The sequence below is a fragment of the Pipistrellus kuhlii genome, unplaced genomic scaffold (genome assembly GCF_014108245.1).
Source record: "Pipistrellus kuhlii isolate mPipKuh1 unplaced genomic scaffold, mPipKuh1.p scaffold_m20_p_24, whole genome shotgun sequence".
In the NCBI taxonomy this organism is placed as follows: domain Eukaryota; kingdom Metazoa; phylum Chordata; class Mammalia; order Chiroptera; family Vespertilionidae; genus Pipistrellus; species Pipistrellus kuhlii.
The window spans coordinates 6749411-6765586 of record NW_023425523.1 but is presented as its reverse complement, the minus strand read 5'-3'; the positions used below and the strand labels follow the sequence as shown (position 1 = coordinate 6765586).

The window sequence follows — 16176 nt, the reverse complement described above, 5'->3', positions numbered from 1 at the left end:
TATTAAACCTCGGTCTTGAGACATGGAGTCTTTTTTTTTTTTTTTTTTAATTCTTTCTGTATGACAAATATATCACAACTAAAACAAAAATAAAATAAAATAGTGGCATACCTCAAAATCAGTTTCTCAGCTATTTTTTAAAATTACTGTCCCTCTCAAAGAAATCAACCTACTCGAAATTTTAAAATCAGCACACTGTATGTCTGCCTGTTCACTGTGTGTGTGTCTGTCCTGTGACAAAAGGAAGATTTTTCTTCCTCCCTCACCGAAAATTGAAACAATGGTGAATAGTTTGGTAGATGCGTGGTTCTATGCCGTTAAACAGTAACATCATAAAAAGTGTGTCCTTTGACCTCAAATTAAACCAGATAGCAAGTAACAGGAAGATTTCAAATTTCCTGGATATTAAATTACACATTGCTAAATAACAAATAAAGCAAATCAGCATTCTTAAGGGAAATTAGAAAATAATTGAATGAATGAAAATACAACAAAAATTTGTGAAGTACAGCTGAAGAAGTGTTTAAAGGGAATTTGCTTATGTTAGAAAAGGTAAAAGCAACAGATTGATGATTCGACTTGAAGGAACTAGAAAGTGAATAAATTAAACCCAGAACAAGCAGGAAAAGGAAATAACAGTAATAAGCACAAACCAATACTTCGTAAATAGAAAATATCATTGTAAACAAGACTAGTTCCAGCCAAAGAAAAGTAAGAGAAATCCCCCCCCCCCTCCCGCCACCCTCCAAATTGTAATAATATAATACTGGAATTTGGACAAATTTGTTTTTATAAATTTGACTAATTCAATGATATGGACCAATTTCTTGAAAGTGAAAAGCTACTAAAGCTTATTCAAGAAGTAGCTTGAACAATCTTTTTTCTATTTAATAAATTTACTTCGTAATTCAAACTCTTCCTGCAAATAAAGCTCATGGTCTAAGTATTTTCAATAGTAAATTCTGCTAAACAGCAAATTGAAAGCCAACAAACCCATGGAAGCTAACACTTCCAAATTAATTTTCTTAGTCCTGCATTATCTTGATACTAAAACCAGGCAAAGTATGAGAAAACTACAATATCCCTATTTCTCATGAGTATAGATGCATAAATCCTTAATAAAGTGTGATTAAGTTCATCAAACTATGTAAATAGAATTATACATCATGGTCAAGTGAAGTTTATCCTGGGAAGTTCAGACTAGTTCAATTTCTGAAAGTCAGATGTAACTCATCATGGCAACAGAGTAGAGGAAAAGCATAAAGGAAGGGAAAGCATTTGACAAAATTAAACATCCATAAAAACTCAGTATACCAGAAATTAGAGAGAGCTTCCTTAATTCGGTAGAGTGTCTACAAAACCTATGGCTATGCTAATACTTCCTGTTAAAGGTGGAATGTTTTCCTCATAAGATGAGAGAAAGACAAGGAAGTGCACACTCCCGCCCCATTCAACATCTTGACAGCCAGTGCGGAACCCGGAGAGCTGTACAAATCGGATGTAAAAAAGTAAGTTGTCCTTGTTCAGAAATGGCATATAGAAAAATCCAAGGAATTAAAAGGTTCCTCTGGCCGAAACAGTGGATAGAGCATCAGCCTGTGGATTGAAAGGTCCCAGGTTTGATTCTGGTCAAGGGCATGTACCTTGGTTGCAGGCACATCCCCAGTTGGGGGTGTGCAGGAGGCAGCTGATCGATGATTCTCTCTCTGTTTCTAACTCTCTATCCCTCTCTCTTCCTCTCTGTAAAAAAATAAAATAAAATATATTAATAAATAAATAAATAAATAAAAAGGTTCCTCCGACCAAAAGGCTACAAAAATAAAAGGTGTAGAAGTCAAATGTACATCTATGTACTAGTAATAAGCAACTACATTTTGAAAATTTTCTAAAAGTACCATTTGCAATAGTACCAAAGGGGAAGTAATTAGCTATAAATCTACCAAAATATGTACTACACCTGTATGGTGAAACCCCCCACACCACCACCAATTATATATATATAAAAGCCAAATATGCGAAGCGTCCCCTCTGGAGTTCGCTTGCTCACTTTGACATGTGCTGACCACCAGAGGGCACATGGAATGAAGAGAAACCCTGGCCAGCAGCCATTAGGACCCTACCCCTGCACAAATTTCATGCACGAGGCCTCTAGTTGATAATGAAAAATGAAAACTTAGTCCTGGCTGGGTAGCTCTGGAGCATTGTCCTGATTTGCCAAGGTTATGGGTTTGTACCCCAGTCAGGGCACATACAAGAGTCAAACAATGAATATAAATAAGTTGATGTTTCTTTTCTCTCCCTCCCCTGTCCCATCTATCTCTAAACTCAATAAAATTTTTAAAAAATGAAAAATAAGTGGAGATAATGTATACCTGTGTCAAAAGACTCATAATTATTGCCCAGCCAGTGTGTTAACCTATGTATAAGCCTGGTTCAATTCCAGATCAGGGCACATGCCCCAATTGTGGGCTCCATCCCCATTGTGGGGCATACAGAAAGCAGTCAGTCAATGATTCTCATCACTGATGTTTCTATCTCTCCCTTTCCCTTTCTCTCTGAAATCAATTAAAAAAATACACACACACACACACACACACACACACAAATAAAAACCTAAGTGACCATACAACAGAGCGACTAGGAAGACTGTTCGACCGGTTGCTATATGTGCACTGACCATCAGGGGGCAGACACTCAACACAGGAGCTGCCCCCGGTGGTCAGCGTGCTCCCACAAGGAAGCACTGCTCAGCCAGAAGCCGGGCTCATGGCTGGGGAGTACCGCTGCAGTGGGAGCCTCTCCTGACTCCACAGCAGTGCCATGAGCAGCGGCAGCAGGCACCGCAGGCTGGGACAGACCACATGGCACAGTGCTGGGCCCAGGCTCAGGCTTCTCCCTGGCCACCTGCTCCTTGAGCCCTGAGGGGTCCCAGATTGTGAGAGGGTGCAGGCCAGACTGAGGGATCCCCCCACCCCTGCACATGAATCCGTGCACCGGGCCTCTAGTATGTATGTAGACTCATGATTGTTAAAATGTTGACTAAAAACTTAATTCTTTCCCATTCAAAAATTCTATTTTGTTGATGTTGCCAAACAGGTTTATTTGGAAAATGAACGAACCAGAATAACTAGCACAATTCTGAGAAAAACAAACTGGATGACTTAGATGACCTAATTTTAAGACTCATTTTAAAGCTGTGCTCTGTAGGAGTCCCTGAGGAAGAGAGAAAGGGACAGAGTACTTGAGGAAATAAAAGGCTGAAAGCTGCTCAAATCTGATGAAAGTCATGCATATAAACATCAAGGAGCTCAACAAGTTCCAAGTAGATGAGTTCAGAAACCCACACTGACACACATAATTAAATTTTATAAAAGAATCTAGAAAGCAGCAAGCAAGAGAAGTGAACTGTCACATATTAGGGATTCTCAATAAATTTCTCAGAAGCCAGTAGACTAGTATATTCAAAGTGCTAAAAGAAAAAAAACAAAAAACAAAAAAAAAACAGCAAGGAACCCTATGCGTAGCAAAACTGTCTTCAAAACTCAGAGAGAAATAAGACAGTCCCAGATAAACCTGCACTGGAAGAAATGCTTAAGGGGCTCTGGCAATGTGAAATGAATGGGAACGAGACGGGAGCTCAAAGCCATCAGGAGAAATTCAGATCACAATAAAGGAAATAATGGACAATTACAAGAGCTAGGATTACTGTAACAGTGGTTTATAACTACAGTTGTTTTCCACATTATTTAAGAAGCATACATTGTTTTTTAAATTAGCCCATAAGTTGGTATTGTAACTGGTTTGTAACTCCACACATTTTCCACATAATTTAAGAGACTAATGCATTTCAAATATGTGTGGGGGCACATCACGTAGAAAGGTGTAGTTTGGGGACTTCAACAATGAAAAGAAGTGGGCAGAGAACTGTAATGGCAGTTCTGGTATGTTGCTGAAGTGAAGCTGGCATAGATTCCAAATCCAGTGTTCCAGTTTAAGGATGTGAACCCTTTGTTCAGGGATTGTGGCTCTCCTACCCACACGGGCAGCCACACTCTAAGGCAGTGGTCGCCAACTGGTGGTCTGCGGACCACTGGTGGTTCGAGAGGCCCGAAAGGTTGGCGACTGTCGCTCTAGGGGAGGGGAGGTAACCCTGGGAGGGGGCAGTCCTTGTGTTCCCAGTTTTGCCCCTTGCCGAGCATCCAGGGCTTTCTGCCCTGGTGAGTTTCTGCTCCTGGCCCATCGTCCTTGCTCTGCTCATGTCTGACTAACAGTTACTACTAGCCAAACAACTGTCCAGATGCCAGAATATCTTCACATACAATACTCTCTTCGTTTTCAGTAACACCCAGTGACAGACTGATAGGACTGGGGGACAAGCTCACTATGCAGTCACTCTGTTTGGTTTTTGTTCTCAATCTGAACACTTACTAAAATTTAACCTTGGCCAAATGACTCAGTGTCTCAGTATTAAAACTGATACAGCCCTATCTGGTTTGGCTCAGTGGATAGAGCGTTGGCTTGTGGACTGAAGGGTTCCAGGTTCAACTCTGGTCAAGGGCATGTACTTCGGTTGCGGGCACATCCCCAGTAGGATGTGTGCTGGAAGCAGCTGATCGATGTTTCTCTCTCATCAATGTTTCTAACTCTCTATCCCTCTTCCTTCCTCTCTGAAAAAAATAAAATAAAGTATATTAAAAAAAACAAACTAACTGGGTATAAGCATAGCTCGCTTTTGCATTTACACACGTGAGAAATCAAAACAATAATACATGGAAATGGCACTCAGTAGCATTGGATGCGTGCTGCTAGCTGTTTGTATAATAGTTACTTTTGAGCATTTAACATATACCATGATTCCCACTGGATAAATGAAGATGGGCATATACTGTACAGGCTTCATGGTTTTTCTCCAGGCTCACAGAGCCGATGGCAAAGCTTGCATTCAAAATTAGATTTTTGGTTTAGAGACTTTGTTTACATTCTAGTCACACTTATGTTACACAACTCATTTAACACCATGATATTTATTCTAAGCTGTCTTTAAGGGTGTGTTCTTTTTTTCTTTTTAGCAATTTCCCCCCAGTGGATTAATATAAACCACTCAGAAAAGCACGGGTTGTTGATATCCGGAGAGGCTCCTGAGGAAGAGAAAGGACAAAACGAAAGCAAACTGGCAGAGGAGAGGCTGAGGGCTGCAGGGGGTGGAGACAGGGAGGGGAGCCCAGGCCTGACCTGATGCCAAGTGGGGCTAAGGCTAGACCTGGTACCATGTGGGTTTAGAGAACTCAGCAGGGTCCTCAGAGCAATGACTTAAAGGGAAGAGGAATTTGGGCAATTCATCACTGTTTGTTTCCTTAATTTGTACGCTTAAAAAGAGACTGAACGGAGGATTTGCGAGATTGCTGGCTTACAGAAGTTGATGTGGTAAGTTATGTTACTTTTTTTACTTTCATATAATACCGTCCCTCCTTTTTTGTCTTGAAATAAGTGGCTTCTGGCATAGGAGTCGATAGAGTTAAAGTGGCACAATCTATTTTAGGTTTGTTGACAACTCGAGTTTCAATGCCCAGCAGCACAGGCATATGGTTTTTGTCCAGTCTCTTCCCGTACCCCCCACACAGATGCCCTTTTCCCCCTGAGAATAATCAATCCCCTCCCATTCTATGACCTTGATTCTAAAAGTACTATTTAGATTTGAAATGTGTGGAACTTTCTTTCAAAATGTGGCTCCCTGCAGGGAGCTGCAGGCAAACTTGACTCTCTGCCTTCTCTTCTCTAACCTTCCCACGTGACTTACTATCCTGATCTCAGGTGCATTTCTCTTTTATTTCTGCTTTCTTTTGGTAGAGGGAGGGCTCATAGGCGACAAGGCAATGTTTTAAGAAAATTGTACATGAGATTCCATGGAAAACGTAGAGGGATTGTGACTATCTTTAGAAGAGAAGCCATTACCTTGACCTATTACTACCTATGTTCTAGAATATTTGAAAACTGTGAAAACAGAAAAATATAAAAACACCCAGAGAGAAATACAAGTGATGAAATAACAGACATAGATGTGACATTGGAGGTATTCTCCGTTAAAATTTTTAATAATGCTTTCATTAAGTTACTTGCTATATATTTATAAAGCATCGAGACTAATGACTATGAATGACAAGAGTAGGTAACTTTCTGATCTTGGTTAATGTTAATTCATGTACATGTTAAAATATATATTTGTATCTGTCTGAGAAGTGAGATTGCTGGGGCTGGGGTAAAGAAAAAGCACACACACTCACACATTACTTTTCTAGACATTGCGTTCAGCACATGATTTGATGGAGAAGCGAAAGGTTCTGTTTGCTTAATTCATAGACATTCAACTGCCAAATAGTTTCTTAAATCTTAGTGCAGAAATTTAAGTAATTGAGAAATTAGGACTAGGGGTAACAATTTAAAAAATATATATATTTTTTATTTCAGAGAGGAAGGGAGATGGAGATGAAACATCAATGATGAGAAAGAATCATTGATTGGTTGTCTGCTGCATGCCTCACACTGGGGATCAAGCCTGCAGCCCAGGCTTGTGCCCTGACCTGGAATCCAACCTTTATCTCTTGGTTCATAGTTTGACGCTCAACCACGGAGCCATGCCGGCCAGGCCTAAGGCAACATTCTGACTATGAATGTAGTTGGCTCTGCTTGTTCTTTTCCTTCTATCTTTGAAGGACTTTGGAAATAAAATCAAATGCTAAGTAAATAATATATGACTGGGGACTCCTCTTTATGTATATAAAGTGCCATATGTTACAAAGGCTGATATTCCCCAATAAAGGAAACATTAAGGTTCTCAGAGGTCAGCTGGATTCTTTCCCTGGACAATCTCATGATTTATTGATAACACCTTTCAGATTATGAGTAAACATTTGTGCCCGAGTATTTGCTCGTGTGAACATTAACTTTGTAAAGCACTCTTCTTGCAGGAATATAAATAGTTCCTGGAAATAACCCTGACATCGCCGAGCAAGATGAAGTTCTTGCTGTTGCTCTCAGCCCTGGGGTTCTGCTGGGCTCAGTACGCCCCCAACACCAAGCCTGGGCGCACCTCCATTGTCCACCTGTTTGAGTGGCGCTGGGCTGACATTGCCCTTGAGTGTGAGCGGTACTTGGGTCCCAAAGGATTCGGAGGGGTGCAGGTGGGTATGACTCACGGTGTTCACCTTGGGGTTGGCGGGGCTTTAGAGCCAATGGTCTCCTCTGTGTCTGCGAAGCTCAGAAATTGTATTTCATATGCCCTCCGAGGAGTTTTGTGAGGAACATACACAATTTAGTATCGTTAGCAGCTTTAGGTTCTGTTTCTGGTATACTCTCAGCACGACATCACCAATAGACTGTTAATGGTGTCCCGTGCTTATTAAAAAATGAAGCAGTTTATACAAAGATTGAGAAAGAATCTAAGGTCACTGGTTATTTCCTAGACCATTCAGTGATACCAAGTAAAGCCACCATGTGATACCTAAGATGGTTTTCTTTGTAGATCTCTCCACCCAATGAAAATGTGATCATCAATAACCCTTCAAGACCTTGGTGGGAGAGATACCAACCGATTAGCTACAAGTTATGTACAAGATCAGGAAATGAGGAGGAATTCAGAGACATGGTGACCAGGTGTAACAACGTTGGCGTAAGTGATTTCGTTTTCTTTAAAATATCTGTCAGGCAATAGTGTGGTGAAGGCCGGGGGGGGGGGGGGAGGGGGGGGGCGGGCCACAGGTGCAGGCTGGAGGAGGTTAATGAGGGAATATAGGGGCACATCTGTAATACTTTCAATAAAGATACATTTAAAAAATAAATAAATAAATTACATAAAAATATAATTTCTCGCTGCTTGCCCCCCGTCTCTTGCTCCTTTTGAGAAATTTCCCATATCTTTTATTTTACTTTATGCTTTACCTGTAACTAAAACTTAATTGTAGCTTATATTTCCGTCTTTAAATATATATATATATTTTATTGATTTTTCACAGAGAGGAAGGGAAAGGGATAGAAAGCTAGAAGCATCGACCAGCTGCTTCCTGCACATTCCCTACTGGGGATGTGCCCACAACCAAGGTACATGCCCTTGACCAGAATTGAACCTGGGACCCTTCAGTCCGCAGACCTACGCTCTATCCACTGAGCCAAACCGGTTTCGGCATATTTCAGTCTTTATCATTCTTTGTATGTGTGCCATTTATCTACCAAAGACATAAGTTGGGGTTTATAAAGCAAAAATCAACCTTTAACCCTTATAACTGTACAGATTTCCAGGGAATACTTTCTAGTCAGAAATTGGAAATTCCAGTGACAATGTCTGGGTGCCTTCTGCATGGCTCGTGTCTCCATCCATAATTCCCAAGTCTTCTTCCCCACAGGCTGTTTGATAGTAAAAGGAGGATCCCTCCAGATGAGGAACACAGTAAGAGACTATGTTTACTCCCCAGTCTTCAGCGGCTGAGTTGGTAGCAGAGGGTGACCCAGGGACCTTCCAAAGATCAGCAATCTCTCCTTCTCTTCCTCCTTCCTCCCCGACAAAGGCTCCTTGCCTTTGTTCATAGGCACTGGAGTCTGGTTCTGTTCATTTACATGTAGGGAAACATCTGGGTTGTGGCTGGCATGCATGTAGGTCTTCGGTTCATTTCCTCGCACACCTTACTTATGGTCTCCTAGGCAGGTCCGTTATAACGTAAAAGAAGAACTAGTTGGGAATGTCATGAACATGCTGTCAGCTCCAGGCGGCAATGTCATGGTGGCTCCCTCCCGTCCGTCACACTGAACCGGAAGCGCTGCTTTGCAGGTTCACATTTACGTGGACGCCGTGATCAACCACATGTGCGGCAACGGCGTGACCCCGGGGCAGAGCAGCACCTGCGGGAGCTTCTTCAACCCCTGGAGCCGCGACTTCCCCTCCGTCCCGTTCTCCGCCTGGGATTTCAATGACGGTAAATGCAGAACTCCAAGTGGGGACATCGAGAACTACAATGACCCTTACCAGGTAATTAGAAACACCACCGTGATCGGAATAGAGAGCTCCCGTGATCTGCCTTTATCTGCGCGCAGCTCACTGATCTCCACTGCAGTGGCACCTTAGCTTCCGTAGTTAAGAAAACAGGGCTCCAAGTCTGATTGGATAAAAATAAAGCAACGCAGAGCAATAGGTACCATCCTTTCTCCACGTGACTGATTCCCAGTGAAAAGCTCAGCCACTTCACTTCCTTTGTGCTCTGTTTTCACACGAGCAAGCACCTCAAAGGTGTGTCCAGACTAGATTGTCCATGCCCCCAGTGCCCGAGGCGGACGCGACGCTATAGAGATGCCTGTTAATGAACAAATGAATGACTGGCCAAGTGGGTTCTCAGGTGGACACCGGGTCTTATGCATCCATCATGAACTTCCTGCCTCCACAGGTCAGAGACTGTCGTCTGGTCGGTCTTCTCGACCTTGCCCTGGAGAAAGACTACGTGCGCTCCAAGGTGGCCGAGTATCTGAACTACCTCATTGACATCGGGGTGGCCGGCTTCCGGATCGATGCCTCCAAGCACATGTGGCCCGGGGACATGAAGGCCATTATGGATAAACTGCATCATCTGAACACCACCTGGTTCCCCGAGGGAAGTAAAGCTTTCATTTACCAGGAGGTGCGTGGACACATGTGTGTGTGTGGAGACATGTGTGTGCATACACAATGTAGCTTAATTCACCAGAAAATAGGGACATATCTCATTAAAATATCATTTCTGTATGGGAGGAACTGATTCTTCTACACAGAACAGGAATCCGTTGTAGAGGACAGTGTTTTTTTTTTTTTAAATATATATTTCTTATTGATTTCAAAGAGGAAGGACAAGGGAGAGAAAGAAACATCAACAATGAGAATCATCAGTCAGCTGCCTCCTGCACATCCCCTGATGAAGACTCCATTAGGTCTGGGTTTTCACAGGACATCAGGCCGCCTTAGCTAGTCACTTATTGTAGTAAATACCTTAACAACAAAAATGAGAATCTTGGTATAAGCAGAATTATCTGGGGCATGTCAAGTAACATAAATTGTTTAAGACTACTTAAAGTATTTTTTTATTGATTTCAAAGAGGCAGGGAGAGGGGGAGATAGAAATATCAGTGTTGAGAGAGAACCATTGATAGGCTGCCTCTTGCATGCCTCACACTGGGGATGGAGCCCACAACCTGGGCATGTGCCCTGACCAGGAATCCAACTGTAACCTCCTGGTTCATAGGTCGACACTCAACCACTGAGCCAGGTGGGCTAAAGCCGTTTTCTATATGACATTCACTGGTCGATTAAAGTCTAACCTAAAACGGCATTTCCCCCTACATTTCTTCTGACTTGAATAATTCTTCCAGGTAATCGATCTGGGTGGTGAGTCCATTAAGAGCAGTGAATACTTTGACATCGGCCGCGTGACAGAGTTCAAGTACGGTGCCAAACTGGGCACAGTGCTGCGCAAGTGGGATGGGGAGAGGATGGCCTATCTGAGGTGAGTGGCACAGCCTGGTTCTTGGAATCACTTTACAGACTTAGTACATATCACATTATCCTGACAGGTGTTATCTTATGAAGACCTTACGTGGACTCTTGCGAGAATTCAGTTATCAATAACCCAGGTGCTAGCTCCCCAGACGTGAATGGATCATCTTTATTATTGAGAATGTCTGTCCCAGTATGTCTAGAAACCCATCACCTGGGGTTGTCAGCTATGGCTTACGTGGCTCTCCTAAGCTGACCTGAGAGGTCCAGGTTGTTATTAAAATGGTCAGTCGTTGAGAAAGTCCCTACAATGTGGTCATGCTGTGGCATTTACGAGCATCCTATCAAATGGTTTCACATTTTAAACTGTCTGTATTATAGATGCAAACATGGAAACCTCCTTTTAAACTGCTTTGCCGTTCTGCATGAGATGGATGTTGATCCTTCTGAAGCCCATCTCAATTATAATTCCCTAAGACTTTCAAAGGGACTCTTACAATTACAGAAATACCCGTAACGTGAATGTAATACAAGAGACATGGGCGCATGTACACATATGGAATGTATTCATAGATAGCAGAGCTGTATCTATATAGAATATATGCAGGGCCAGGCAGAAGTACTTTTATGGTTGTGAGTTTATTCCTCTACTACTTGTATATATTTGTTGTTGTATTATTTATTTGTATTTCAATTAGAGAATGTCATTATGCACTGAAAGAAACGTGCATGTAAGTTACTCTATGGTGTGTGTGTGTGTGCGCACAGGAACTGGGGAGAAGGCTGGGGCTTCATGCCTTCTGACAGAGCCCTTGTCTTCGTGGACAACCATGACAACCAGCGGGGACATGGTGCTGGAGGCGCGTCCATCCTTACCTTCTGGGACCCCAGGTGGGAACAGAGTTCTCCATCTGCTCTCCTCCTGCCTTTTAACAATACTGAAAACACTGCTTCCTTTGACCATGGCATCGTTTTGTAACTTCCAGACTCTACAAAATGGGAGTGGCATTTATGCTCGCCCATCCCTATGGGTTCACACGTGTCATGTCAAGCTTCCGGTGGCCGAGGTATTTTGAGAATGGAAGAGTAAGTGTTGGTGTCATGCAACATACTTTTTTCTCAAGACAAGGAAGGCAGTTTTGTTCTAAGTTTACCTGATGCTGTTACATTTATTATCTGTTTATCGACTCTTTAAGTGTAAGCTGATGCAGGCCTCTGTTAGCAAAATAATAATTGGTACCTCTTATAAGTACCTGCTTCTACTTGGCTGGTATGTGGATTACAAATGAACACTTGTAAAGAACTTAAAACAGCACCTGTTCATAGTTTAAGCAATATGAATACTGGCGAAATACTTTTAAAAAATGGTATTGAAGGCAAAAAAAAAATACATATATAGTTGAATTCAGGTTAAATAGGCAAAGTATTTTATAAGAAGGATCATATATGTATTAAAGAACAGAAATGTGCAGAGTATACTGGGAAAGATCCAGATGAGAAAAAAAATTTGGTAAATCCACTCATCTGCATAAATTTTTAAAAAATATATATTTATTTCAGAGAGGAGGGAGAGGGAGAGACAGAAACATCAATGAGGAAAGAGAATCCTTGATCAGCTGCCTCCTGCATGGCCCCTACTGGGGATTGAGCCTGCAACCCTGGCGTGTGCCCTGACTGGAATCGAACCGAGACCTCCTGGTTCATAGGTTGAATGCTCGACCACTGAGCCACACCAGCCAGGCTTTAAAAATGTTTATCTTTTTTGATCCAACAAACATAAACAAGGCATCATTCTTGACCATGGAGACACAGAAGTGAACAAAACATATAACAAGTCCTGCCTTCATAGAGCTTACATTATAGTCATGACTTCCCTGATCACTCAGAGTAGCATCCAAGGTCCTTAATTGAATAGATTTTTCTTATTTATTGTATCTTCTCTTACTAGAATGTAAATTGCATGAAGTGAGGAATTTGTTGGCCTGTGTCCATAGTGCCTGGCATATGCGAGATTCTTAATAAATATTTGTTGAATAAATAAATGAACTTCCCCATACAAAAATATATATATATTTTTTAACCTTTGAAACATGGCACTAGAGAATAAGAATTTGGAGGGAAGGTGATGAGAACTTGGAAGGGCTGATGGCTATTGAAGGAGTTGGATTCCACATGAAGACACTCTAGAGACAAATAGGAGATTGGATTTGGCATAGTGGAGAACACTAATATTTAAAATCTGAGCATTTTTTTATTCTTTTATCTAATGAAGGATATTAACGATTGGGTTGGGCCACCAAATACTAATGGAGTAATTAAAGAAGTCACCATCAACCCAGACACCACCTGCGGCAATGACTGGGTCTGTGAGCATCGCTGGCGTCAGATCAGGTGGGGCCCCTTATTGGGAGAGATCCTCCAATAATAAACTTGCTTAACATTTTCTGTGAAACTGCTGAAGTATGCATAGCAATCCTACCGTGTTTTGCTTTCAGGAACATGGTTATGTTCCGTAATGTGGTTGACGGCGAACCTTTTACCAACTGGTGGGATAATGGTAGCAACCAAGTAGCTTTTGGAAGAGGAAACAAAGGCTTCATTATCTTTAACAATGATGATTGGTAAGTCGATACCCATCAGAAATTATATTTCACACTAACGAGTTCTGGGTTTATTCTTTTCTCTTGCTGCTCATTTACATTTTCTTTAATATCAGATTCTTTAGTCAGTGGATGACAATCATAGAGATGGGAAATGAGCCAGAAAAATAAAAAAATGATGGTTCCTATTATTTTGATCTTTTTGGTCTCCTCGTGACGAGGGCTCTCTGTTCTCAGAAGACCGGTGTTTGTGCACCTTGTGTATCATGTGCAGGGACCAGGCACATTCTGTGCGCGCACATCCACCCATGTTAGTGTACAGGTGGGGAAGTCACTACATGAACAAGTTGCTTGACACCCTTTTATGTAAATGATGAAAGATGACTGCCCAGCACTGAAATTCCTTCTTCTAGCTCTTTTTCTCAACTAGTCTCCTGTCTGTTCTTTCCTTTGCTTCCAGCTCACCATGCTCATCATTTTGCAAAGCATATGTGTACCGAATATGTATCTCTGGGTCCGTGATTCACCTGAGGAGAGCTGAATTTTACACTCCAGACAAGAGCATGGCTTAGACCTTTTAGCAAGCTGCTGAAATGTCTTCTTCCAAGGGCAACTTCAGCTCATTCTAGCCTAAATTACATTCCACGGACAAAAAGAAAAACCCAGTATATCTCTTTGTGGTTCGTCCTTTAGTTTCTGTCTTTTGTGAATGGGAGAAGCAAAATAAATGTATGCAAACAGCTTTCTGTTTAAAACCATACACTTCTCCAAAGAAATGTTAGATTACTTTTAGCTCCAGCCCAAATTCATTTTGGCCTCTTGTAAAAAAAGAAATATTTTTGGAAAACATAATCAAATTAAAAATTTTGAAAGTAATTTGCATTTCTTTAAGTTCAGATGAGGACCTATTTTAAATATTTGTGTACCGCAGGAAGTACTTTTCCAAAATATATATTTTTGTTAGTTCCAGAGAGTTAGGGAGAGAGAAAGAAACATCAGTGGTGAGAATTATTGATCTGCTTCCTCACACACCCATTATTGGAGATTGAGCCTGAAATGGGGCATGTGCCCTGACTAGAAATCGAAACTTGACCTCCCGGTTCATAGGCCAATGCTCAACCACTGAGCCACACCTGGCAGGCACCTCAGGAAGTACTTTTACCCGAGGGAGCCCGTACAATTCAAATCCTCACCAATAGTTCTCCACCGTCGTGTTTGGCAGTATTCCCCGTGGACCAGGCAGCTGCTGTCTCCTAGAGGATTACTTCTGTTCCTGAGAGAGGTCTCTGTGCTGAAGTCTCTTCTCCCTGAGACCTGACTGTGTGGTGTCCATGGCATGAAAGGCAGCTGCTCGTTACAGAGGTCACCTGTGAGCTTGGTTTTCATTGTGTTTAGCTCAAGTTAAATCTTCACGTTTCTGTTACAGGCCATTATCTTCCTATCTGCAAACGGGTCTTCCTGCTGGCACCTACTGTGATGTTATTTCTGGAGATAAAGTTGGTGACAAGTGTACAGGAATCAAAATCTACGTCTCTGCTGATGGCAACGCTCACTTCTCTATCAGTAACAGTGCCGAAGATCCATTTATTGCAATTCATGCGGAATCTAAATTATAAGATTTGAATTAAATACATATGACCGCAGAGAATTAACCATGTGTATTTCTTTTTTTTTACATATATAAATTCTTGTCACTCATTCATTTCTTTGTAAAAGCTATAAGTAACCAACTTGAAAAGCATAAACACGCACATAGTTATACAATTATAAGATAATTACAATCAACAGTTTTATTTCAGAAGACTCACATTAGCCTATTTATCAGGGTTAAGGGGTTAGGTGAAAATGGTAAAGGGATTACCAAAACAAAACAAAACAAAACAAAACAAAACACACCAAACTCAGACTCAGACAAGAGTATGTGATTACCAGAGAGAAAGGGGCGTATAGTAGAGGGTAAAGGGATATAAATGGTGATGGAAGAAGATTTGAATTTCAGTGGTGAACACACAATTCAATACACAGATGATGTATTATACAGTGTACACCTAAAACCGATATAATTTTATTTACCAACTAGAGACCTGATGCACGAAGATTCGTACAAGAATGAGCCTTACTTCCCCTGGCTGCCAGCACCACCTTCATTCCGGACCAGATCCCCTTTCTGCCTTCCCATACTGCCTAGAGGCCCAGAGCAGCTGTGGCGGTATGGAACACCGGCCCCACCCCTGGCTGCTCGGTGCCTGCATATGCAAATTAAGCTGCCATCTTTGTTGGGTTAACTGGCATGTATTTTCCGGCGTATAAGATGACCCCCCTAATTTTACAGTTAAAACATAGGTTTAGGCCTGTATTCGCTGTATAAGACTACCCCCCACTTCCGAGGCAACACCAGTTCTTTTTTTAATAGACCGCCTCTCTGACTCTGGCCAATCTGAGCAGGCTTTTTACTAGAACACAATGTACATGTTCTGTACCCGAAGCTACACTGTGTTCTAGTAAAAAGCCTGCTCAGATGTACATGTACAATGTACATGTTCTGTACCCGAAGCTACACTGTGTTCTAGTAAAAAGCCTGCTCAGATGTACATGTACAATGTACATGTTCTGTACCCGAAGCTACACTGTGTTCTAGTAAAAAGCCTGCTCAGATTGGCCAGAGTCAGAAAGGCGGTCTATTAAAAAAAGAACTGGTGTTGCCTCGGAAGTGGGGGGTAGTCTTATACAGCGAATACAGGCCTAAACCTATGTTTTAACTGTAAAATTAGGGGGTCGTTTTATACGCCGGAAAATACGGTACTCACTCTTGATTGTCTGGTGGGCATAGCTAAGGTACAGTCAATTTGCATCTTCCTCTTTTATTAGTGTAGATGTCACCCCGATAAATTCAATAAACATAAAAAAAAAGTAATTTCTAGAAACCCAGGTAGGCATCTTTGTGGATAGTAATGCCCGTTGCGCAGCAGTGGTTCCCTCGTGTTTGCTTGTATTTATTTCTCCCTGACAGTGTTTCTATAATAGCAGTTAGTTAGGGATAGCGGATTTAATGATGAATCCTATAAAAGT

At 41.7% G+C, this 16176-nt stretch overlaps 1 protein-coding gene across 1 annotated transcript; it reads left to right on the top strand.

Moving 5' to 3' along the window:
- Positions 1 to 5404: 5404 nt before the first annotated feature.
- Positions 5405 to 14755, top strand: LOC118727173 (pancreatic alpha-amylase). The gene is made up of 11 exons (XM_036452665.2): positions 5405 to 5424; positions 6966 to 7178; positions 7520 to 7666; positions 8819 to 9016; positions 9429 to 9659; positions 10384 to 10517; positions 11276 to 11398; positions 11494 to 11593; positions 12780 to 12898; positions 13003 to 13128; positions 14534 to 14755. Exons 2-11 carry the CDS (start codon positions 7011 to 7013, stop codon positions 14721 to 14723), a joined length of 1536 nt encoding a protein of 511 aa, XP_036308558.1. The 5' UTR covers positions 5405 to 5424; positions 6966 to 7010; the 3' UTR covers positions 14724 to 14755.
- The last annotated feature ends 1421 nt before the right edge of the window (positions 14756 to 16176 follow it).